Consider the following 26,570-nt stretch of genomic DNA (forward strand, 5'->3'; position numbering starts at 1 on the left):
GCCATCAACAGGATTTTTGTGTGGTTTTTTTCTTAAACACATACATTTGGGTATGCAATATTGCCTAATATAATTTTAGGTAAAGGTAAAGGACCCCTGGATGGTTAAGTCTAGTCAAAGGTGACTATGGGGTTGCAACACTCATCTTGCTTTCAGGCTGAGTGAGTGGGCATTTGTCCACAGACAGCTTTCTGGGTCATGTGGCCAGCATGACTAAACTGCTTCTGGTGGCGGTGTCGTCTAAACCATTGAGCTTCTTGGGCTTGCTGTCAGAAGGTCGGCAGTTTGATGGGGTGAGCTCCCATTGCTCTGTCCCAGCTCCTGCCAACCTAGCAGTTCAAAAGCATGCCAATGCAAGTAGATAAATAGGTACCACTGCGGTGGGACGGTAAACAGCATTTCCATGCGTTCTGGTTTCCATCACAGTGTCCCATTGCACCAGAAGTGATTTAGTCATGCTGGCCACATGACCCGGAAAGCTGTCTGTGAACAAATGCCCACCTCAACCCCATAGTTGCCTTTGACTGGACTTAACCGTCCAGGGGTCCTTTACCTTTTTAATATACTTTTATTACTTCAAAATAATTACCCCAAATATAATGCATTTCTGCATGTTATTTGCACTAAAAAGTGGATTTTATGCATGCTTTGCCCCTGTATGTGCATTTCTCTACACATCACTTAGCTGGAGAATTGCATTGCAAAATTTGGAGACATGCACATTTTGAAAGATGGCTTTGTTTCGGTCCGTGTATTGTTTCAGGAAGTGTCAGTTATGTAGGTTTACCTTTACATGTGAACTGAACTGAATTTCTTCCCCCATCCTTAATGAATGAGCCACTCACATTGTAAGGCAGCCTTCACCAAACCAGTGTCATCCAGTGGCTTTGGGCTGCAACTCTCACCAGCCCCAGCCAGCACTGTGGAGAGCGCCAGCCTGTCAAAGACTTCAGTAGGACCTCCCAGTTTGCACACACAGGGCTGTGAATCAGAGCGGCTGCATTCATCGTTGCTACTGCATACCCTTGTACTTTTATTCTTTCTTCTGTAGAGACTCTGTTACTTCTAAAATTCTGCTTTGGTAAGAATCATGTGACACATTCAACCTTTTTTTAGACCTGGAGGTATTTCTTTTTTTAAAAAAAATCAATGTGTTTTAGTGCTTGCAATTTTGAAACTCATATTTATTCAATTACTGTCTTGTCATATTAAGAAAGCTTCTATGCAGAAAGTAATATGGATTTTTTTAAGACATTGGATTCCTCGCTAAATCAATATTAAGTCTAATATACTCATGCTCAAAGTGTTAGAGAGGTTTGTGGCTCTGCAAAACTCCTCTCTTCTTCTTTTTAACACTGTTTCCTCTCATTCTTGCCATGGTCCTGTTAAATGAACATTTTATTGTAGCCTGCCCTATTCTTAAAGCTCAGAGTGGGAAACAAGATTTTCTTATGTTGCTGTTGTTAATTTGTTTAACATGAAAACATTTACCTTTTTAACAAGTGCCCAATGTCACTTAAAATATAAAACAATAAAATTAACCAACTATAGTACTAATTATTTGTTTGTTTGTTTGGTTGGTTGGTTGCTTGCTGCTGTTCCCATTTTCACCTTTGCAGACAATGGACATGACAGTAATAAATAAAACTCATGAGTGGCGATGAACTGATTTGCTTACACCAGAGGCTACCTATATATTTGCCTATCCATCTACCCTAACATTCAAGTCGTCTGCCCCTGAAGTTTTGCTGAGCATTCCTTCTCCTCAGTCCAGACAGCCATCTGAACTCAGTTGCACACAGGGATCTCTTGCACAACAATTCCAACCGGGGGGGGGGGGGAGAGTTATTCTGCATGCACAAACAGAAGTGTGTACAAATCAGCTATGTTAACAGAAATGAATGGAGAAAGCAATCAGGCCAGACACCTCCATGAGCACATCAGAGCAATTGTGCATGGAGGGAATTTTCAAATTAGGGCAGATGTGGTTTTGTTGCTAGATACAGTACTTGCAGGCTTATTCTTCTAAAATAAAGAGTTCACATTGCTTCTCCACTCTACTCCATTCAGAGAAAGCAAGGGCAATGAAAAGCCACTGCCCTCAGTGATGGGAACTCTCAATGGCAATGAAGTGCCACATCACCACCACACAAGGTACATGATCTCTTGTTGACTTGAGATTATTTAGTAGGAAGAAGACATGGTTTTAAATAATCTCAAGCAGCTCATTTTGAGGTTCACCAACCCCCCCTCTTCTGCCAAATGGTTTGCCTGCAAAATTTTTGCATAGTTCTAGAAAAGTATTTTATTATAAAGTTCTTCCATGTTGTCCCTTTATAGAAATAAAATGGCACATTCATTCTACTTCACAGAAGCTTCCGTCCCCACCTTGTGATTATTTTTACTTCCCCTCCTCAGGCTAAGTTCTGAATAAAATGTCACAACTAAGTATACCCAGAATTCTCCTTGAAACAGCTCAGCATGTAGTCCAGCTGAATTCACTTTAGTGCCTGCTATACAGTATACAGAATGGTGTAAACAAGCCAGAGCAGTCAGAAGGAGACATCTAAGCATCAAACACTGCCTAGGGCCTGGGAGGTGGGGAAGCGGCAGGAAAGCTTATTGTGGAGCGAGAAATAGTGATGTATAAAAAGAGCAATTGCTAGCCCAGTGTAGCACTTTCTTCTGTCATAAATATGTCTTTATGAACCTCTGGCTGTCTTGTACTATGAATGCACAGACTTCTTCACTTATTGTAATGTCTCCTACATGTGGCAAACCAATGACAGCTATTTATTGCAATTCCACTGCAAGCTTTGTAGTTTCTAGCTCATGTGTCAGATTACATTGTCTGGATTCTTTTTTTGGTTTGCACAGATTAGACTCTTATTAGCACAATCCTGATTAGCAAAGGCCTTGCACAGAGCTCACAAAAACACTTTCTGTGGTTATCATTCACATGTCTTGGTATGTTTGCATGTGCATTAAATATCAGATGCATGAAAGAACCACCATGGCTCCATTGCTACCGACCATGACCTTATTCTGTTGAGAATTTAAGGATAATTCAGGCGATAGAAAGAGTTTTGAAAAGTGAAGATATACAGGGCCAGTCTTGATGCCCATAGACCACTTAAGGAACAATTGAGCACTGGGATGATATTCGGAAATATGGCTCTGAATTTTCATAAAAACACCTCCCTATAAACTGAGACTATAACACCAAGGTTAGTTGCTAATTATGTTTGCCATTCCAGCAATGTACAGATAAATGAGCATAATTTTGGATGAATCATTTCTAATGTGGCTTTTACCTTTTTTTTTTGCTTCATTTATGGATTTATTTTGGTCATCTGTGGATTTTTATCCAATTGATTGCAACATTCATATTTGCTGCACGTAATGTATCTACAAACTCCAAGTCACATTCCTTCACCTTCCTCTATAAATCACATAAGTAGCTAAGTCAAAGCTGCTAAAAAATCCTCAGAAAGTTCATATCCTGCAATATCTTTTACGAATGAAATTAATCCCCCATACATTTGGGTAGAACAACCAAAAGTGAATAAAACTTGATAGATTTGCCCCATGCCCCCAGAAGGTTAAGTGGTCCTCCTTATTATACATCCTCTCAGAACCAGCCAACCAATGATGTGAGCTGAGGCAGCTGCTTCAGGCAGCACTTGAGAGAAGAGGCACCAAGGATGAAGAAGAAGCTGCTGTCCTGCTGCTGCTTTGCATGGCAGGGTTGCCATAGCTACTGTGTATGGCAGCAGTGGCAGCGGCTTCTCTTCCTCTTCTTCCAGGTACCACCTCTCACTGGCAGTCTGGGCGAACAGGCATGCTGCTTTCATAGTATATGTACTAGAGCAGAAAACCTATTCACTGTGTGCCCAGAAAGCAGCAAGGGACTGCCTCACTGCTGGCATCCCTTCACACAGTGACTATGAGGACTCTGCCTTGTAAGGCAGCAGTGGGGCAGAGGCTTCCCCTTCCACCTCTTCACCCTCCTTCTCCTTCCTTGCTCACTCATTTCCTCGCTAACTTGCTCTCCCTCTATGTGGTGGTAAAAGGTAAAGGTAAAGGGACGTCTGACCATTAGGTCCAGTCGTGGCCAACTCTGGGGTTGCGGTGCTCATCTCGCTTTATTGGCCGAGGGAGCCGGCATACAGCTTCCGGGTCATGACTAAGCCACTTCTGGCGAACCAGAGCAGCACACGGAAACGCCGTTTACCTTCCCGCTGGAGTGGTACCTATTTATCTACTTGCACTTTGATGTGCTTTCGAACTGCTAGGTTGGCAGGAGCAGGGACCGAGCAACGGGAGCTCACCCCGTCGCGGGGATTCGAACCACCGACCTTCTGATCGGCAAGTCCTAGGCTCTGTGGGTTAACCCACAGCACCACTTAATTACTTATAACTGATACAGTGCAATACACATTCAGGGGCAGGGGTGTGAACTTAAAATATTGGGGGGGTGGCAGGTAAGCCACACCCTGCATAATCAATCACAAGACTTGGTGCATGCACACCATTTGAATGGCAATGCCCATCAACTTGGGGGGGGGGTAGGTACCCTCAAATATTTTAGGGGGAGCATGAAGGGGCCTCAGCCCCTAGGAGTTGGCTTCTATTTTCAGGGGCTATGTATGAAGTTGTGAATCAGTCTTAGACAAATTTCACACTCTGGCTAAAAGATGGGAACTGTCTGTCAACACTATGGGAGGTACCCTGGCTTGAAGCTTGTAGTCTTGCTGTGTGTGTTGGTGATGATGAAGTGGATTTCTGACACACCCTTCACCATAAGGTCTCGCCGCAGATTACAACAATGAAACCAGCACAATTTAAAACAAAACCAATCGACTATGCACAACAATCAGCAGGTTAATTTACAGTTTTGTGGCATGTCACAAAACATTTCAGCTGTCAAAGGCCAGAGTAAAGATGCAGATGAATAATGATGATGTCAGGCACACTTCTGCAGGGAGGGAGTTCCACAGTTTTAAGGCTACCACAGAGGAAGCTCTCTCCCATGTGATTACTCAAACTTCTAAGGGTGATGGTGATGATCTTTGTGCAGGCCTCTGCACTTTTAAGGCTGGAGAGCAGAAGTCTCGAGATATGAAAGAAAACCCCAAGTCTCTAAATATCACCCTGCCCATATTCTAGGCTGTTCTTGACCCTCTGGGCAAGGTACTGGTCTCAAATTTCCTCCACCTAGTAGAGTTTTCTCACAGATGTGTTTTCAGGCACATTAGTGACACATTTTGAGAAAGTGGGGGAATACAGCCAGCCAATCATGAAATTGCTGCAGGAGAAAGAATACCTGCTTTGGACATTATATCCAGCAGCACTCTGAGTAATCCAGAAATGACTGTGCAGATAAGTCCTCAGTTTGCAGAAAACTTTTTGTATTTATGTGGAGGAAGAACACTGCACTATTACAGAAATGTTATATTGCTATTTCCTTTGTGGGTAGTTTTGTGCTGGTTCGCATCTACCAGCAAAGTTCAAATGAATCAGCCTTTTTCATCATAAAATGGCCTCCACAGAACTGTCAGGAGAATGTTGCAGTCACCTGCTCGTGTTTCATCTAAAACTCACACTACTCATTTCCTGTCTCAACAAGAGGATACGGCAGGAAAACTCATTCCCTAAATCTCATTCTGCACACTTCCACCTCCCACACACAGTGAGTGAAGCTTGAATCACCATGTTTGATGGTGTTTCAGCTGCGCAATTCATGTTTGCTGTGCCGATTCATGTTATAACCTGGGCATGTCTATCCTTCTTTCCATTTTCTCTGTTCCTTTTTGTCACAGTAACTTTTCGAGATGTCAGAGTGCTCCCATTTGCAACCCTTGGACAAACTTTTAATTGACAAAAGCCTATTTCTATGAAATGCCACCCCCTTTGCACAGGATGTCCATGTACAGCTCTGATGTCATCCCCTCCAACATTTTTCTGATGAAAATAGGGATACCCTATTCAGTAATAATAATAATAATAATAATAATAATAATAATAATTTTATTATTTATACCCTGCCCATCTGACTGGGCTGCCCCAGCCACTCTGGGTGGCTTCCAACATATATAAAAGCACAACAAAACATTAAAAACCTTCCCTATACAGGGATGCCTCCCAATGTCTTCTATAGGTTGTAGAGCTCCTTATCTCCTTGGCTTTGTGGTAGCATAACTCCATATGCCCCAACATTTCTCTGATGAAAATGGGATGTCCTAAGGGAAAGTGGGATATTCCGGGATCAAACCAGAAACTAGGACAGCTTCTGTTAATATGGGACTGTCCCTGAAAAATAGGGACACTTGGAGGGTCTTTTACATGTCCTTGAAACTTCCCCCTCTTATTCATCATGAGCTTGACTGCTTTGTGTCCCCACCCCAAAGTGACTGATTTGCCTCTCATTTTACACCTACTACCTATATATTGCACTTTAGCACCAGAAATTATAGGTATACACTGGAGTTCTGAGTACTTCCCCAGTTACGAGGGAAATGGTGTCATTGGGGCGGGGCTTTTACATTCCAGAGTCAGATTTTTTTTTAAATTTGTTTTATTTATTAAATGTATACACCACCTTTCATCTGAGGATCACAGGGCGGTTTACGGTATAACAGTAGAGATTGTATTATTGATGAGGTGCCTCAGGTAAGATCAGGAGTTTCCAAGTCACTCTGTAGATTCGAGTTTCCCCAAAATATTGTTGTTTTACCCTATTTGTTTATTTATTCATTCATGTATTTCTGAAGCAAAACTAAGCCGACTAGAGAAACAGCATGAGCCAAAAGGGTGGAGAGGCATATGCCTTGTCAGGGTGGATTCTTTCAGTGTGACAGGCAGGTCTAGGCTTTAATCACAGTGAATTATTTTCTCAGTGGACTCCAATTCCTGTACATATTGTTAAAGCATATTTCTGCAGTTCCATGCTGGGTCCCCCCCCCATTACTCTTCCCCTATGCAAGTTGAAGGAGAGATCTGACTCTTTCCCAGGGAGAAGAGGCAGTATCACAAAAAAAACAACTGGTCGCAGCAGCCTGTTCCCATCAACAACCCTTAAGGTAACAAGATCTGAGTTGGGAGGCTGACATATACCTCATTGTTTCCTGGGGATCCATGTTATCCTCCACCCCATGATTCCTGTTATACCCACCCCAAAATTTTGAACTTTGCCCATATGGAAGAGCCATTGACACCTGACAGGCTTCATCCCTTCAGAAGGGGTGACCATGCCTGCAAACTGCATCTAAGCCTGCAATTTGCAAAACACACTTTCTTATTTTTTAAAGAAAGATTCCCCGCACAAAAGACCCCTGGATGTATCTCCCTACAATTGGGATTAACCTTTGATTAATCATGAAAATTCCACCCACTTCTGGATGGGGTGGGAATTATAGCTATTGTTAAAATCCTCATTATAGTGAATGGGAGGCGGGCAGAGATTTGTTTTTATCCAGATCTAAGAAGTTCCGAAACAGGCTGGGCTGCTACTCAGAGCTACAGATACAAAAAAAAATCTCGTGACTGGTATACACTGCTACTAGAGATACAGCTAGAGCAAAACGAACACCTGGGAATTTTCAGGTCTTGATGCACTGCTTGGGTAAAATGGCATAACCCATACTGAGCCACAGGTCATTGATTTCAGCTTCTAGCCAAAAGACTACAGGAACATTGACTGGCCTTCTATGCTTTCAGAAGTTATCTTAGTTCTTGCCCATATTCCTTTGCACTAGGAAGCATTATCCAGAATGTACAAGAGAGCCAAGAATATTCCTTTTTTAGGAGACACTCAATGACTGAGTTTTGCTTCCCCCACAGGGACAAAGCTAGATATCACATTTGAGGCTAGAGGGGGAAAACATCCTAAGTCAGACAAGGTAGTGGCCTCGATTTATTTGAATGCAGTGATGGAGCTTAGTTCCATGTATAGCATGTGCAAGCATTCTAAGCATCAATTCAGATTCCCTGATGTGTTTAGGAAGGCATTATGTCATTCCCATTGGTTTAAAGTAAGGGGGATATTAGGAAACAGTGTTGAATTTTAATTTACTTACTGCACAGCTGTCCCTCGTCCTCTCCCTCTGTACAGTCTCTGATGAAGTCACACACCTGTCCCAGCTTGATCACAGTTCCATTCCAACAGCTGAAGGAACTCTGCAGAGCCATTTTAGGACCAGAAGGAGAACCTGTGTAAAAGAAGAGAGATCCGCTGAAATTTCTCCACAGCAATTTGTGTTGCAGTATGCTTTGCAGCTCCACACTGTCCACGAAACAGGCCACAATAATCCAGAAAACTCTAAGGCCAGTTTAGGAAGGGCAAAAAATCGACCTACATCTCCTATACTCCCAAACTAACATAATAACTGAAGTGATCAAGGTGCCATTGTTCATTGATTTGGGAGAAAGGGCAGGATAGAAATTCAATAAATAAATAAGATCAAAACCTAAGACAAACCTAGTTGTTAAATATGTCTTATCATTTAATATGCAATTTTCATAGAGTAACCAATGGGGCAACAGGGAAGGGGGGTAGGGTACATGTAACTCTTTCCTTCCATACTGTGTATAAGAATGTGATGAATTAGCAAAAGGGGACATAAAGCATTTAATAAGAATTTGGATAATACGTATTATAAGGTGGTTAGGAATTAAGCTCATTGTTTGCAACAAGCAATTAATTCATTTGCAATCAATTAAGATTTGCAATCAGTTAATTTATAAATTGCTTCCCATGAGGCAGTTCACAGCAGTTTACAGTACAATGACACATGCAATTAAAAATAATTGCACATAAAAACCATTTAAGGAAACAACTATAAATGTTAAAAACAGTTTTTAAGAGCATCACATACATGAAATCAATTGAAAATTGAAGCCTGATATCAACTGGGATAAGGTTTATAGAAGGTTTGTTGATAGAGGAATGCCTTTAGCAGGTGCCGAAAAGGCAACAGAGAAGGTGCTTGTCTGGTGTGCCATGGGAGGGAGTTCCAAAAGGTTGATGCCACCATACCAAAGGCCCAATTCTGACATTGTGCCTGCAGGATGCCCTCTCCTGCAGAACATAATGATCGATTGGGTATGAGGTGAGCTTTTAGGTATCCTGGTCTCTATCCAATGCTAGCACCTGGAATCTAGTCCAGTAGCTAACTGGAAGCCAGTGCAATTATTGCACCAGCAACATAACATGCTGTCAATATTCTTCCCTGGTGAACAGCTGAGCAGCTGCATTTTGCACTAGCTGCAGCTTTTGGGTCAGCTCAGCTTACAGCCATTACAGTAAACCAGTTCCTTTCTAGAATGAACTTTCCGTGCCTGAATGGGAACTTTTGGGTCTCACTGCAGCTCCCCCATCCATCTCACAACCTCACTGCTTTTGTAGTCCAAGACAGGTAGCCAAACAGGTCTAAAAAGCACCTGGTGGGCCACCATGCCAGGTTATTAGGATTGCATTCAGCTTGATATGTCACATATTTTGAAATCCTGCTTTGAAGCAGGCTGATTGTGAGAAGGAACAAATATACCCCAGCCCAAATAGCGTTGTGCCAATGTATGAGCCACAGGGTTTATGTTCCCTCCTTTTATGAAAGCAGTCATCTCAGGGTCCAGTCAGTGGTCTGGGAGTGCTGCAGATTTACCAGAGCTAAATAGGCATGGATTGACTGGCAACCTGCACTGCCAACGCCCCCACTGCTTTATCTCTGGACATGCTGGCTCCGAACATGCGAGAAATGTTGGATGTGGCTTCCAGAAGAAGGCAAAGGGAAATGCTGCTGCTTCACATAAAGAAACTCCAATAAACACATGGAAGAAGTGAACTTCAAGTGGTTCCGTAAATCGCAACCTAATAATGCATTTCCTTCACCACCTCCGGGACTCTTGCACTATTGAAGGAACTCATTGTTTTGAAAGAAAGAAAAAAGCTGGTGTGCTACTGTTTTCTTTGTTCTTGCTTTTATGTGGATGAATAGAGTTCAATCAGCAACATAGTCTCTTTTCATGGAAACTACTAAATCCCTTAAAATTCTTCTAGAAAGTTAAACGAACGGGAGATGCCAAAAGTAAGCCATGAGTTCCATAGAATTGTAAAAGTATATAAATAAAATATTTTGATAGACTTGGCCCTCTCCAGATGTTCAACCCTTTCCCCCCAGAGAAAGAGATAGAGAGATGCATAAATGCAACCCAATGGCTGGATCTGGCCAACGTAAGAAATAGAGAAAATGAGTTCTGTGATAAATAGTAGTAGAGGATAGTTCGCACATGCATTTTCTCTATACGTAGGCAGGTGTTTACAGGCCTGCTAAAAACTTTTTTTAAAAATGTATTTTTATTAAAGATTTTCTTGGTTTACTAAAATATGTGCAATGTCTCTTTTTTTAAGTAACATTTTTACAGATCAGTTTCATTTGTTGACACATTAGTATTACATTAGGAAGAAAAGGGGGAAAGAGGTGGAGGGGGGAATGGTGAGTGGAGGTGGGGTCAGGTGGTGATGTTTCAATTTTACTTAATATATGTGAGGGTTTTGTGTCAGCGTCGCTTGTGCAGGTTCTCTGCTATTCACTTGTGTTCCTTTGGTGGTGAGAGAGGTTGGGGTTGGCCTAGGGTGTGGTTGTTTGTTTGTGATGAGCTTTGTTTTTGTGTGTGAGTGGGGTGGGTGAGTGTTTTGGATCAGGTTAGCCATATCGATTCATATGCTGTTGCTGGATTCTTGTTGGGCTGTGTATGTGATAAAGGGAAGCCATACCAGGGTGAAAGCATCTTCTTCTATTTGTCCCCACCCAGACATGTAAAGCCAATATATTCTAACGTATGTCTTAAACTGTTGGTTTTATTTATATTCTGATTTTTTAAAATAAAAGTTACTTTTAATTTTGACATTTGCTGACAATGTATGTTTTATAACCTTTGCAAAACTGCTTAAGGTTTTATTTACAATTAAGCAGCATACAAATTCTGTTAAATAAAAACTTGATCATTATACAGTTGAGCCCTTTTCATACATGCACATGATGTACAGAATGAATACATCATAGAGAAAGAGCCAGATTTTGCCTGTTGTCCCTACACTCAACATCTGCACATCCATCGCCTCCTCTGTGCACAAAGCCTAAGTGCACATAAAATGGGTGAACATTTGAAGGTCAAGGGCAGCCAACTACCTTTCCACACATAATATTTTGCTTATTTGGTAAACATGTGCAAAGGGCTTGGAATGGCTGGAAGCTAAATGTGTGAGCTGACTTGCTTGAAAACTATTAGACTAGAACCAGAGAGCTCCTTATGGAGCAGAAAGCAGTTCCAATCATGCAAGAGAACTGTCTCTAGTCTCAGCTGATTTCTGCCCCACCACATCATCAAATGCCCTTCCACAAGGTTTTGGGGAAAGGGACAAGGGGCTGCAGTGGAAAGGTGGAGGCAGGCATGGTCCACTGCACAAGCAGAACTCTCCTCATGGTTCTCCTCATGTGTAGGAGGTGATGCGAGGAAATATGGTTGAGAGTCCTGGAAGACCTGCTCTCTGCCTTGAAAGCCTTTTCCAACCTGGCCTGGGCGAGTGGGGCCCTGACTGACTCCAACTACAAAAGCTGAGGCTGCTGAACAGAATCTTGGGCTGGGGTATTGTCTGTGGGATTCTTTTGGCTGTAGGGTTGTTGTTACTTTTTTTTTTAATCTTTATTTTGGATCTTATGGTTTATGTGGAACTTGTTCAGTTTGGTTGTGTACATTCTGATGTTTTGTTTATTGTTTAGGACTACTTTTGTTATGTGTGTAGTTATGTACTTTTTTGTTAGTTGTAAGCTGCACGGAGGTTTTTACTTTGAGAAGGTGCCATGCAAATAAAATGATTGAGTGATTGATTCTGACTATGACGTTACATCTTTAATGACCCATTTAGTAATACTGATCTTGCATGCTGTATGTGCACAGGATACTTTCAAGACAACGATGAGGCAAGCAATGAAGACAGATACTTAGCACTCCTATTTTTAACTACTGGGAATATTGGCATAAGGCAGCACAGGACTGAGACAAATATAGACATTGGAAAGAACATGGCCCACCTGGGGGAAGCATTTGTGTTCCATTCCACACGTGTAAAGAATGGGCTACCTCATATGTTACATATGTTTCACTGTATAGAGATGCATGGATATCCTATGGGGACGGAGGGATGGTTCTACATATATGCCAGCATTTTTGTACCCAGAGATTTGGGGCAGTCTATTATGTGCAGGTTCAAGGTATATGAGAATGGGCTGAGAGGCTGGGCATATTTGCCGCTTAAGAACTTCCTCCATATATAATGATCATTCACACTATAGATATCCATGTCATGAAAAAGTAATGTACGAATAACAGCGATGTTGGAAGATTCTAACAGAAATGGAAGTGGAAATTACTGCAGTTTGCATTTCCCTCTGTGGTCAGGAATGGAAATAAGTCTAGCAAACGCAAACAGTATTTGTTGTGGTTGTTTTTTAAGACCACAAATGATACATAATTAATTAGTTTTTTACATTGTTTTTTATTGGGGTAACAGAGTCAATTGCTTACTGAAACCCTTTAGTATGTGGAGCAAGCAGAATTTGGTTACTTGTGCCAGTCACACAAAGAGAGATTCTTATAGAGTAAGAAAAATAACAACATAGTTTATTGTAGGAAGTACATAACTTGGATAGAAAAGTTTCTAGTTCTCACCTAATTAACTAATCTAGAGAAGAACAGGGCAGCTATGCTCTCAGAGGATAGCTCCAACAAGACCTCTAATCTTGAAGTCTAAGAGTGAAGTGTGAGGACGAGGAAGCTGTAAACTAAAAACTATGGTTTACTTTGAATGAGCAGTGTGCTGGTGCACACTGTTGAAAAGCTCTTGCTACACTCCTCTCCTGCTCCACAGAAAAAATAAATCAAAATATTGAATCATAGAATCATAGAATCATAGAGTTGGAAGAGACCACAAGGGCCATCGAGTCCAACCCCCTGCCAAGCAGGAAACACCATCAGAGCACTCCTGACATATGGTTGTCAAGCCTCTGCTTAAAGACCTCCAAAGAAGGAGACTCCACCACACTCCTTGGCAGCAAATTCCACTGTTGAACAGCTCTTACTGTCAGGAAGTTCTTCCTAATGTTTAGGTGGAATCTTCTTTCTTGTAGTTTGGATCCATTGCTCCGGGTCCGCTTCTCTGGAGCAGCAGAAAACAACCTTTCTCCCTCCTCTATGTCACATCCTTTTATATATTTGAACATGGCTATCATATCACCCCTTAACCTCCTCTTCTCCAGGCTAAACATGCCCAGCTCCCTTAGCTGTTCCTCATAAGGCATCGTTTCCAGGCCTTTGACCATTTTGGTTGCCCTCCTCTGGACACGTTCCAGTTTGTCAGTGTCCTTCTTGAACTGTGGTGCCCAGAACTGGACACAGTACTCCAGGTGAGGTCTGACCAGAGCAGAATACAGTGGCACTATTACTTCCCTTGATCTAGATGCTATACTCCTATTGATGCAGCCCAGAATTGCATTGGCTTTTTTAGCTGCCGCTTCACACTATTGGCTCATGTCAAGTTTGTGGTCAACCAAGACTCCTAGATCCTTTTCACATGTACTGCTGTCAAGCCAGGTGTCACCCATCTTGTATTTGTGCCTCTCATTTTTTTTGCCCAAGTGCAATACTTTACATTTCTCCCTGTTAAAATTCATCTTGTTTGTTTTGGCCCAGTTCTCTAATCTGTCAAGGTCGTTTTGAAGTGTGATCCTGTCCTCTGGGGTGTTAGCCACCCCTCCCAGTTTGGTGTCATCTGCAAATTTGATAAGGATGCCCTTGAGTCCATCATCCAAGTTGTTGATAAAGATGTTGAATAAGACCGGGCCCAAGACAGAACCCTGTAGCACCCCACTAGTCACTCTTCTATAGTATGAAGAGGAACCATTGATGAGCACCCTTTGGGTTCGGTCAGTCAGCCAGTTACAAATCCACTGAGTGGTAGCATAGTCAAGACCGCATTTTACCAGCTTCTTTACAAGAATATCATGGGGCACCTTGTCAAATGCCTTGCTGAAATCAAGGTAGGCTACTTCCACTGCGTTCCCTTCACCTACCAGGCTTGTAATTCTGTCAAAAAACGAGATCAGGTTAGTCTGACATGACTTATTTTTCAGAAATCCATGCTGACTATTGGTGATCACAGCATTCCTTTCTAGGTGCTCACAGACTGTTTGCTTAATGATCTGCTCCAGAATCTTCCCTGGTATTGATGTCAGACTAACTGGGCGGTAATTATTTGGGTCCTCTCTTTCCCCCTTTTTGAAAATAGGGACAACATTTGCCCTCCTCCAGTCTGCCGGGACTTCGGCTGTTCTCCAGGAATTCTCAAAGATGACTGCCAGTGGTTCTGAAATCACATCTGCCAGTTCTTTTAATACTCTTGGATGCAGTTCATCCGGCCCTGGAGACTTGAATACATCTAAACTAGCCAAGTATTCTTGTACTATCTCCTTAGTTATTCTGGGCTGTGTTTCCTCTGCTGAATCATTTGCTCCAAATTCTTCAGGTCGGGCATTGTTTTCTAAATCGGAGAAGACTGAGGCAAAAGGCATTGAGGAGTTCAGCCCTTTCTGTGTCCCTGTTTGCATTTCACCATCTTCTCCTCTGAGTGACCCCACTGTTTCTTTGTTCTTCCTTTTGATACGAACATACCCATAAAAGCCTTTTTTGTTGCTTTTAACCTCTCTAGCAAGCCTGAGTTCATTCTGTGCTTTAGCTTTTCTGACTTTGTGTCTACACGTGCTGGCTATTTGTTTGAATTCCTCTTTGGTGGTTTCCCCCCTTTCTCATTTTTTGTACACATCCTTTTTTAATCTTAACTCTGTTAAAAGTTCTTTAGATAGCCACCCTGGCTTCTTTAGGCACCTTCCATGTTTCCGTCTCATTGGTATTGCCTGAAGTTGTGCTTTTACTATCTCCCTCTTAACAAACTCCCAGCCATCATGAACTCCCTTTCCTTTTAGTATTACTGTCCATGGGATCTCACCCAGCACTTCCCTAAGTTTTATGAAGTCAGCTTTCTTAAAGTCAAGAAATTGAGTCCTAGTATGCTTGGCTGCTCCTTTCCGCTGTATAGTAAACTTCAGAAGAGCATGATCACTCGCGCCTAATGATCCTTCCCCTTCTACCCCACTAACCAGGTCATCAACATTGGTTAGGACCAGATCTAAAATGGCTGTTCCTCTTGTTGCTTCTCCCACTTTCTGGACAATGAAGTTGTCTGCAAGGCCAGTGAGGAATCTGTTTGACCTTATGCTCTTGGCTGAGTTTGACATCCAACATATATCCGGGTAACTGAAGTCCCCCATTACTACTATCTCCCTTCCTTTTGCATGCTTGGCCATCTGTTCCAGGAAGGCATCATCTATGTCCTCCGTTTGGCTTGGGGATCTATAGTAAACTCCCACAATGAGGTCACTGTTATTCTTCTCTCCCTTAATTTTGACCCAAATGCTCTCACTTTGGCTTTGAGGTTCTAAATCTTGGATCTCTTCACAGGTATACACATCCCTGACATATAACGCCACTCCTCCTCCTTTCTTGTCTGGTCTGTTTCTCTGAAATAGATTGTATCCCTCCATTATTACATTCCAATCGTGGGACTTATCCCACCAGGTTTCAGTGATGCCTATTATGTCATATTTAGTTTGCTGTACCAAGAGCTCAAGCTCATCTTGTTTATTTCCCATGCTTTGCGCATTAGTGTACAGACATTGAAGTCCATTAATCATTCCCCCGTGTCTCTTATTTAAGGATTTTTTTCCTGCCACCACTAGGTCTGCATGCTGTTTGCTCCATTTGGTCTATGACATTTGGATGATCATCTTCATCAATTGATAGACTCCTACCTTCAGGAGCACTGTCTCCCTCCCCCACGTTAGTTTAAAGCCCTCCTGATGAGGTTTCTGAGATTTTTGGCAAAAACATTCCTCCCAACCGTTGTGAGGTGCAGCCCATCGCTTGCCAGAAGTCCATCTTCAAGAAACTGCAGTCCGTGATCTAAGAATCCAAACCGTTCCTGTTTACACCATTTGCGAAGCCAGCTGTTCACTTCCACTATTTTTCCCTCTCTCCCTGGGCCCCGTCGTTCAACTGGGAGGACAGATGAGATGACAATTTGTGCATTTAATTGCTTCAATTTCCTGCCCAGAGCCTCGTAGTCTCTTTTGATCTTCTGGAGGCTATTGCTTGCAGTGTCATTGGTTCCCACATGAACCAAGAGGAAGGGGTATTTGTCAGTGGGTTTTATGATTCCTTGCAGTCGTTCAGTTACATCTTGGATCTTAGCCCCGGGGAGACAGCATACTTCCCGAGACATCTTGTCAGGCCCACAGATCACTGCTTCTGTTCCCCTCAGTAGGGAATCCCCTATCACCACTACACGCCTCCTCTTAGGTTTGGTCGGGGTTCTTCCGTGAGCTGTCCGTTCCAAGGTCGCCTGCACATTCCCTGAGGACTGACTTTGCTGCTCGTCTTCATATACCTGATCGACTGTAATGAGGGAGAGATCCTCAAATGGAGTCTGCTCTTCGTCTTCCATGCTAGGGGAGAGGACCTCAAAGAGATTGTGTATTTCTAAACAATCAGAGTGAACCCTGGGCCTCCTACTTCTTTGAGTCACCTTTCTCCATATATCTGGCTCCTGTGTTGGTGAACTAGCCTCCTTCTCAGGGGAGTCCCCTGTCTCCTCCTTGGTGGAGACGGTGTGCTCTGTTGCTTCCAAGAAGAGCTCCAGCTCTCTAATTCTTTGGAGCGTAGCTACACGTTGCTCCAGTTGCTGGACTTTGTCTTCTAAGAGGGCAATCAACATGCAATTGCTGCAGGTAAAGCTGCCTGCAACCTTTGGCAAGATGGCAAACATTGCGCAGGAACCGCAGGCGACTGCAGCTGTTCCCTCCCCCTCCATCTTGAGAACGTGTCGTTGGGGGTGGCTACAGCGGTCCTCCATCATAAAAAAGCGTGAAGACAGGACAAATAACTCCCCCCCCAAAAACCTAGGTCTCCCCCAACAAACGTTTGAGACTAGCTCCCCTAAATGTAAAAGATTGATCAAACTGCGCGAGCTGCTAGGCGCGCGCCGCTGCCCTGCAAGCTCTGATAAGCTCCTCCCACAGCTAATCACCTGCCTCAACAGAAACCCTGCCCCCTCTGACCTTTGCACAGGGAGAGCAGCTAATCAGCCACAAAGAAACACACACACAAGAAAACCCTTTTTGCTCCTTCTTCAGCTGCTGCCCTGCAAGCTCTGACATGACAACGTAACTCTGGCTCATGGTTTGTTTCTTGCCAAACAAACCACAAATGGTAACAAAGCTTCGTTCTTGGCCTGTTGCTAATGGATTGTTCAAGGGAAACAAATCACAAGCCCAGGTTCCAACTTCATGAAAAAACCAGATTCTGGCTTGTCCCTTGCTGTGTGGTGGGACCTGTGGAGTGAGAACTGTTTAGCAGCATGCACTGTCATGCCTCCTTCCTTATTAATCTGTAGCATGCAAACTGGGCCATTATAAGTTAGTATCTGTTTTACAAGGTACTAATCATAGCCTGTGGGTTAAACCACAGAGCCTAGGGCTTGCCGATCAGAAGGTCGGCGGTTCAAATCCCCGCAACGGGGTGAGCTCCTGTTGCTCGGTCCCAGCTCCTGCCAACCTAGCAGTTCGAAAGCACGTCAAAGTGCAAGTAGATAAATAGGTACCGCTCCGACGGGAAGGTAAATGGCGTTTCCGTGCTCTGCTCTGGTTTGCCAGAAGCAGCTTAGTCATGCTGGCCACATGACCCGGAAGCTGTATGCCGGCTCCCTCGGCCAATAAAGCGAGATGAGCGCCGCAACCCCAGAGTCGGTCACAACTGGACCTAATGGTCAGGTGTCCCTTTACCTTTTAACCATAGCCCTAAATAACCAGAAAACAGGCTGTTTTTATCAGAACAGGGCACAGGATTTACTGCAGATTGGATTTTTTACCGGAACAAAAAATACCCTGTGCACCTTCGGAAACCTTAGGGAGAAACACTTATTCTTTGTCACACTGTGCTAACTATCCAATTATAAATTTCTCTCAGTTGAAAAACAGCAACAAAATCATATTCCTTAAAATGTTGCCTCAATCAAGGGGGTTGATTTGAGCACTGTACCATTCCATCGGAATATCGATGTAAACCACCAAAGTTGCATTTCAACTTGGATCAAATAAAGGCACTAATTTGCTGATAAGGACTTCCAGCCTCCAGAGAGATCCATCACACTTGCAAGCAACAGTGACAACTGAAGCTCCATTAATTGTAATAGAAAGAGGTGCCAGTACTAGGATAATAAAACTATCAAGAAAGTATAAAAGCCACCATGTTGGAGAAATCCATTCTTGAGAAAGAAGAACAGAGCAACTTACAGTGCAATTTTATACCTGCCAACTCAGAAGGAGGTCCCAATGAATTTGGAGGCTTACTCCCAAGTAAGCAAGCACAGGATTGCAGCCTTCGGCAGCTGAATTGAACGGGACTTACTTAGTTCTATTTTCCCTCATTCTCTTAGAATGGTAATGGCACCCAACTGAGAGGTGCCGGAACTGAGTTGCAAAAAGGCCCTGGTCTTACTGTTGATTAGACATGTACGAGATTGTATTGTTAATGTACATGTTCTCACCACTCAGAGAAGGATGTACAAAGTATGAAAGGCACGATGTCCTTGCCTCCCTGTTTCCCACTTGCAGCTCTGCTTCTCCCTGGGCTCTTTCCTTGTACGAAACTGTGTTTGAATGATGCCACATCAGTAGCCCATCAGGGCTGCAAATCCTTCACGATGACAACTCTGATTTCTGTTTATACAATAAAAGATAAAACGCAGAGGCAGTACCTGAACCCCCCTTGGCAGAATGAGCCATTGTTTGCCTGACTCATCCAACCTTGCTAAACAACACAGCTACATCATGTTTCCTCAGTACTACAGGGAGTCGGGAATCACTAGTGATTCAATTAGAGGCGCGCTTGATACTTTTATTTATATTGCCTGACAAAACTAAAAATTAATGACGCGTGAGGGAAAACAACCACTATTTTTCCCCAAGATGATTTTGCAGTGTAAATCGGTTCAGGAGGGGGCTTTTTTTAAAAATAAAGGGCTCTGGTTTCTAAACAGGGTACTCTGTATTACAGGCAGCTTTTTATATTTATTTATTTCCTGTAAGTTGCTCTGTTTCACTGAGCACTGCCCTTGTGTTTTGATCAGGGTCATTCACATCATCGCTAAAAAGATCTGATCTGAAAGCTGCAGGAGGGGAGGGGAGCTGTGAATTGCCCCTCCTACTGTTCTTTAGTGGTTGACATATACAATTTAGGGGGCTGCAACACTATACATTCATGGGAGTGTCCATTACATAAATCTGGGAAATATACACTTATGTAAACAGATGTATACAGTGGAACCTTGAGTTGCGGATGTAATCCGTCCTGAAGGCACGTCCGCAACCCAAAGCGTTCGCATCTAGAAGTGCCGCATCTGCACACACGCACGGCACAATTTAGTGCTTCTGTGCATGCGCGAGCGGCGAAACCCGGAAGTAACCCTTCTGGTACTTCTGGGATGCTGTGGGATGTAACCTGAAGCGGACGCAACATGAGGTATGACTGTACTGCAGAATGGGAAAGGAACCACCAAGTCCAAGAGGATGTCAGTGTGGTTTATGAGCAGAATCAAGGAAACTCTTGGAAACAAGGTTTCTTTCAGAAAATGGAAATCTTGCTGAAATGTGGAGGACAAAAAGAATCACGAACTCGCAAAAGAAAAGATAGAGTGCAAGAAAGAAAGAAAAGGATTTGAGGAGCACGTTACTAGAAACAATTTTAAAATGTGTAAATACATTAGAAACATGAAATTAACTAGGAAATTGATTGGGCTTTTGGATGACAGGGCAATTAAAGTTGTGATAATGGAGGAAAAAATGGAGCTTCCAGAAAGACTGAATAAATTATTTCAGCTGTTTTTACTACGGAAGAAGTAGAACGTAACCTTGGACCTGAACTAACTTTCTCAGGAAGGGAGCCTGAAGAACTGAAGCAAATAGTGAAAGGAAATTATATTCTAGGTCTCATTAACAAATTAAAAACACTAGGTTCTTGTGGTATACACCCAAGTTCTTAAAGATCTCAAATGTGAAATGTGCAGATATTCTAGGAAAAATATGTACCATATACCTAAGATAGGTCTCCATATCTGAGGACTGAAAAGAGGCCAATGAAATACCCTTTAAAAAAGTATCCTGGGAAATCTGGAAATTTACAGGCCAATTAATTTAATGGCTCTTTCTGGGAGAAAGCATGGTTAAATATATAACTGCCAAGCACATAGCATAACAAGTTTTCCTGAAGAAGAATAAGCAGAGTTCCTCTAATGGTAAGTTCCATCTAACTAACCATTGAGAGTTCTTTGACAGTATCAATAACCATAACTTCACATATACACTAATGGGGTCTGAACTGGTGGTGGCTGACAAGAAAACACATCCAGAGTTCATGGTGCTGCATACTGACTCAATTAAAATGTTGGCCATCAAGGCCCACTGGTGTTTACCGTGTTTTTTGTGGTGGCTATCATGCATTCTCTGCCTGGGTAATTTTGGAGTTAGGAACATGTTGGCTGGGCAGCCAGGGGCAGACTTGTGCTGTGGTAAAAAAATGGAAGAAGTGTCGTCCATCAACCCTGCTGAAAGTAAGCCTCTGATAAACAGAAAGCTATGAGGCTGACTTATACAGAGTCAGACCTCTGGCCTAACTCAGTAGTGTCTGCTCTAATTATCTCCCCAGGCTTTCAGATGGGACCCTTTCCCCGTCTTAGCTGGAGAAGCCAGGGAGTGAACCTGGGACCTGTTGCATACAACATATGTGCTCTATCACTGAGCTCATTGGTGAAATGAGCACAGGGGGAAAAGCTAAATTCACTCTCCCCCTTCCACAAGGATGCATGAAGTGGCTGACAGTAAAACGCTTCAACAAAATAGCAATTATTGTCAGAACAGTTCATGACCGCAGCAAATGGAGCCACGTCTAAAACAGTAATTTGAAACAAAACAAAACAAAACAGCACAGCAAATGCTAGAAACCCAAGGGCCAAAGGCTTGCAGCAACAAAGTAAGTTTCCAGTAAACACCTGAAAGTTAAGAGATACTTGGGCTGAGCACACAATACCAGCACAAAAATGCAGCTAGGCTGTTCTTTTTCTTTACTTTGCAGGAAAACTCAGCAAAATGCAGCATTCCATTATAAATGACTGGATAGGCACAAGACAGGATATGGATTGTGGATAACGGCGTTATCCAGCAGTGGGGGCACAAAGAAACTTCACATCCATTTGACCAATGAAAATATTTCGTACAAATGCTGAACTTGGAGCAGACTGCTCTTTCAATAAGAGACTTACTCTAATACAGGACTATCCTCTGGTAGTCCTTCCTATACTGGACTGCCCTCTGTAAAGTAGGACACAGGGCCACACTAGCACTGAACGAATCCCCATGTACACAGATGCTACCTAACTAGAGGAACACTAGGTAAAGGTAGAGGAACCCATGACCATTAGGTCCAGTCTTGACCGACTACGGGGCTGCGGCGCTCATCTCGCTCCACTGGCCGAGGGAGCCAGCGTACAGCCTCCGGGTCATGTGGCCAACATGACTATGCCGCTTCTGACGAACCAGAACAGCACACAGAAACACCGTTTACTTTCCTGCCGGAGCGGCACCTATTTATCTACTTGCACTTTGACGTGCTTTCGAATTGCTAGGTTGGCAGGAGCAGGGACCGAGCAACGGGAGCTCACCCCGTCGTGGGGATTCGAACCGCTGACCTTCTGATCGGCAAGCCCTAGGCTCTGTGGTTTAACCCACTAGAGGAACACTAGTCCTGCTCAAACATTCTTCTCATGCAATGAAGGGAAGGGAACAGGGGTCAACTAGCTTGCTCTGCTCTCCCTCCATCTTGGCCTCACTGCTGCTTCCGTTGCCCTCCTCTAGTTGGTCTGCTGTACTCGTAGAGGCTCCCTGTCCAGTTTAGAACCCCAATGGTGCAGGGCTCTCTGTTAATCTGGGAAGCTCTGAAAGTTCAGCAGAAACCCTGCTGCGAATATTGGTCTTCCAATACAAGGAGAGCGACAGTGATGGGTGATGTGGATGGGAGTGAACCAGTAGGTTCGGCTAGGGTGCCCCCCACCCTCCCTCATGCAATTCTAATCATGTGGGGGAATTAAATGCCTGAATAGGGTTGTTGAAACAGACAATCCAGAGCCTCCTTTGCTTTCTGCACTTCCCTCCTGGAATGCAGAGCTTTTGAGTCTCCCAATGGCCATTGATCGCAATCATTTAAAAACCATCATTCTCAATCAGCCGTCAGGAAATTTCTACCAGCTACTGCTGTGAAACAACATACTGCATTTGTCTGCTCATTTATCACAGTTGACAAGGAGCTTGAATGAGCTTAGATATGCATTACACACACATACACACTTGTATTATATAGGTCAGTGTACACAAGCAGCAGCAACGTACACTGTGTGAGTTATTGGGGGTTTATGTCACCAGATAAATTGCTGTTCGGCTCTCCTGGTTACATATTCAGAGCATGCCTGCAGAAGGGGTGATTCAGACAGAAAAAGATTAGATGGCAAAATATGTATGAAAGGAAAAGCTCAAAACAAATTCCACTTTGTTTTAAACACTTGAACGTTCAAATAAATGCATTTGTATTCCAGCTCAGAGGCTGGGGCATTTAATTAATTTTTAATTAGAATTATTTATTTGATATTAAAAAATGGACATTTAATTTTCCATTCCCAACTAGCAGAGCCTACAAGACAAAAACTGTGTGCTCTCGTCCAGATCCTGTCACATGCAAAAAGAGACAATGGAGAAAGGGGTTGGGGGTGGGAGGATGAATTATTTCGAATAAGGATCAAAGTAAAAATTTGTGGGAAATATCCTTTATATTTACAACTGTGTTTACATAGCCTGTGGTATCCATAAATTGCATCAGTCATTAAGCTGTAGAATGGCTGGCTAGCTGTCTTATAAATTATTATTTAAACAGTAGCATTAAACAAATGGCACTTCAAGCTGCAACTTGACAGCAGAAACAAACTACTGCATGGAGGCCCTACCGGTATTTATTAAGAATCCATTCCTTGATCCTAGCCAAGATTCTAGAAGACCGCAGCTGTAAGCTAGTCTTTGACTGGATTAGCAGGATGGAAAGCAGACTGGGAGGAACAACCAGAGAATACTTAATAATAATAATAATAATAATAATAATAATTTATTTATACCCCAGCCACTCTGGGCGGCTCCCACCCGAATATTAAAAACACAATACAGCATTAAACATTAAAAACTTCCCTAAACAGGGCTGCCTTCAGATGTCTTTTAAAAGTAAGATAGTTGCTTATTGCTTTGACATCTGATGGGAGGGCGTTCCACAGGCCAGGCGCCACTACCAAGAAGGCCCTCTGCCTGGTTCCCTGTAACCTCACTTCTCGCAGTGAGGGAACTGCCAGAAGGCCCTCGGAACTTACAGCTGTGTGCGTCTCTGTATGTCAACCGGATATATTAAAAATGTCATTCTGCAGGAATTTCTCCCTTGTCCCTCATTCTCTGCAGAAAGTCCAGGATGTCTCCTATATCCCTGCTTCTCCAAACAAAATCTGACCATATTGTTGCACCCCATCCCAATCTCTGAGCAGTGTAATATTCAAGGTGTGCTTGTGATGACAATGCAGTTAGGACCATTGCTCTGCCTCACAAAACTGCTGCACCACGGATATGAGAGTGAACTTCTGAAGTCCTGATGGAGCAGATCAGAAACAGCTCTAAACTATGGTTTGTATGTTGCAAACTGGAACCTCAAACTATGGTGTGAGCTCTTCTCTTATTAGCACATAAAGCATAGTTTTATGTTATGCCTGAACCCAGCCAGTAGTAATCGCAAGCCAGAGCTATTGTGAGAGTAAGCAGTTTTTGGATTTTTAAAAAATGATTATTAGTTTAAGGGAAATGCTAGCATCCTTCTGCAAAAGCCAGTACAGCGCAGGCTATTGCAGAACAAATGAACGTGGAATACAGTGGGTGAAGAAGAAATTTCAGCAATGTGTTCCATCTAATGGGAGGGGTTCTTGGTGCTGTGGTAAGTATGCAAGTGACCCTAGTTTAATATAGTAAATTTCAGAGTATGTATTTGCATGCTCCTTGCTACATTTACCAGGACTGATATTCAGTTAATTTTAACACAAAGTAGACCCACTGAATAATAATTGAATACTACCCTAGGGGCAAAGCCAACCTGACTGCCTGCCATGTTAACCCCCTAGAGTTTCCTCTCCTCACCCCCATACAACTATCAAACTTCCTTTTCACCTTCCCAACCCCATTTCTGAAGCCACTTCTCTTTTCCATCCCGCAGCTCCACTTCGCACCCAGATGAAAACCTGCTCCTTGATCTCAGGAAACATGTTAAATTTGGCTAGGATACCTTAAGAGGTGTCCAGATGCATAGCAAACAAACTACAGTGGTACCTCGGGTTACATACGCTTCAGGTTATATACGCTTCAGGTTACAGACTCCGCTAACCCAGAAATAGTGCTTCAGGTTAAGAACTTTGCTTCAGGATAAGAACAGAAATCGGGCTCCGGCAGCGCGGCAGCAGCAGGAGACCCCATTAGCTAAAGTGGTGCTTCAGGTTAAGAACAGTTTTAGGTTAAGAATGGACCTCCGGAACGAATTAAGTACTTAACCCGAGGTACCACTGTACCTACCAAAGTATACTGTAGGTTTAAACAGCCTGGATGAATAGGTACCAACTAGCACACACACAAAGATAGAGGCAACTGCTACTCTGGGAAGGCTATTCCACAACATGGGTGCCACTACTGAAAAGGCCCTTTATCATCTGGCTATACAGAATGAATGGTCTTACTTACACTGAGTAATCACCTGAGTGACATTCCACAACAGGAATGCACAAGATGGCTAATAAGATGGTGAATAACACAGATTTTTCATAAGACACAGGCTCTAATCAGGTATCCTGTAACATTCCAGAAAAAAAAAACAATTTATCTACATATTTCTCTCTTATCACTGAACACTGACCAACCAAACAGAAGAAGGCATCTAATAAAGAACAAATAATTGAGAAGTCCCTGATTGCTAGGATAATGTAACAAAATGCGGTATCAGCGGAAACTCTTTAGCTTGCCCTTCTTGTGATAACTTTCTGTGTGGCCTTCCTAGTGTTTTAGGGCCTGTCATTGATAATGCTCTGCCTCCAGTTACCTTAAGCTACTTTTATTACCACCCCCCTTGAAAAGATTTGGGGAATGGGAAGTGCAGAGTGATAAAAGAGGTCTGCTCAAGGTCATCCCATGAGTCAATAGCACCACCTGGTAATAGAAAAACAAGAGCCTTAACTCCCAAGTCACTCTAAGCACCATGTTTAATAGAACCAATAAAATCTCTTTGTGCTCAGTCTTTAAACACCTCTGATTCAGAGACACCTGGATGCTGACAACAAAACGGAACAAATGAAATTGAACAACAGTAATGAATCCCCCCTGAGATACAAGGAGGATCAAGGAGGGCTTCACTTTTAATTACCAGATTATGGGTTTCCAGGATCCAGGTTATCTTTTTAATGCCACATTTTGGCCAAGGCGATGCAAATTAGAGCACAGCACCAGGCTCCGAGACACCTTAATTAATTAAATATTGTAGAAATACGCCTTTGTTTTGAAAGAATACAGGGAGGGCTCATGAGGCAAAGCTTCGCGAACAGCTATTTCCGGCGGCTACTTGTATACAAATATAATTAAAACGCTATTCTCAGTGCATGCTAATGCCAAATGCCACACTGGGGGCTAATTTCGCTTCTACTGAAGCTCTTTCTGCTTTAATGATGGGAGTGGGCTCTGTGCTCGGCAGAATGAGTTATAGAGGCATGGAATGGGGAGAGAAGAAGGGAGGCGATCTCTTTTTATTGGACCCAACAATTGTTAGGAGGTGCCGCAAGGTCTTGAGCTTCACTGAACTCTTCAGCAGAGCATAAAAAGCAGAGGATTCTGAGCACAAAAGTGCCCCAAAACCTTAACCTGCTCGTTTTGTGTTTCAGAGACAACAGGGAAAAAACCCTCCCTTCTTGCTTATGTACTGGGTCTAATGGTTTAGGTGGCAGCACCAGTGGCAGTAACTGGGAGGTTTTTTGAGGGTTGTTCTGGCAAGAGCTCCCTGCATCTGTTATGGATGTTGCTTCCACAAAGTGAAGTAGGAGGGAAGTGACATGGCAGGCTACAGGTTGTTAGTAAGCACTGGGGGCTCATGGGTAGGTTGGGTGCAAGTTCTGGGTCCTATTTTGCTCCCTTTGATGTTTCAGGCAAATGAAGGTGTTGGAACTGGTTGTTGGAGGCGAGGGGAATGAAGATAGAAAGCTTCCTGGTTACTATTTTGCTCCATGCTTGGTATAATCT

At 43.1% G+C, this 26,570-nt stretch overlaps 1 protein-coding gene across 1 annotated transcript in view; it reads right to left on the reverse strand.

Moving 5' to 3' along the window:
• Positions 1-26,570, reverse strand: part of ALK (ALK receptor tyrosine kinase) — a 574,962-nt gene that overhangs the window by 140,138 nt on the left and 408,254 nt on the right. The window contains exon 6 of the mRNA XM_083604448.1: positions 8,079-8,210. Coding sequence (XP_083460574.1) covers positions 8,079-8,210 — 132 coding nt within the window. The remainder of the gene's footprint in view (positions 1-8,078; positions 8,211-26,570) is intronic.

The sequence above is a fragment of the Podarcis filfolensis genome (assembly GCF_964270895.1).
Source record: "Podarcis filfolensis genome assembly, chromosome: 3".
In the NCBI taxonomy this organism is placed as follows: domain Eukaryota; kingdom Metazoa; phylum Chordata; class Lepidosauria; order Squamata; family Lacertidae; genus Podarcis; species Podarcis filfolensis.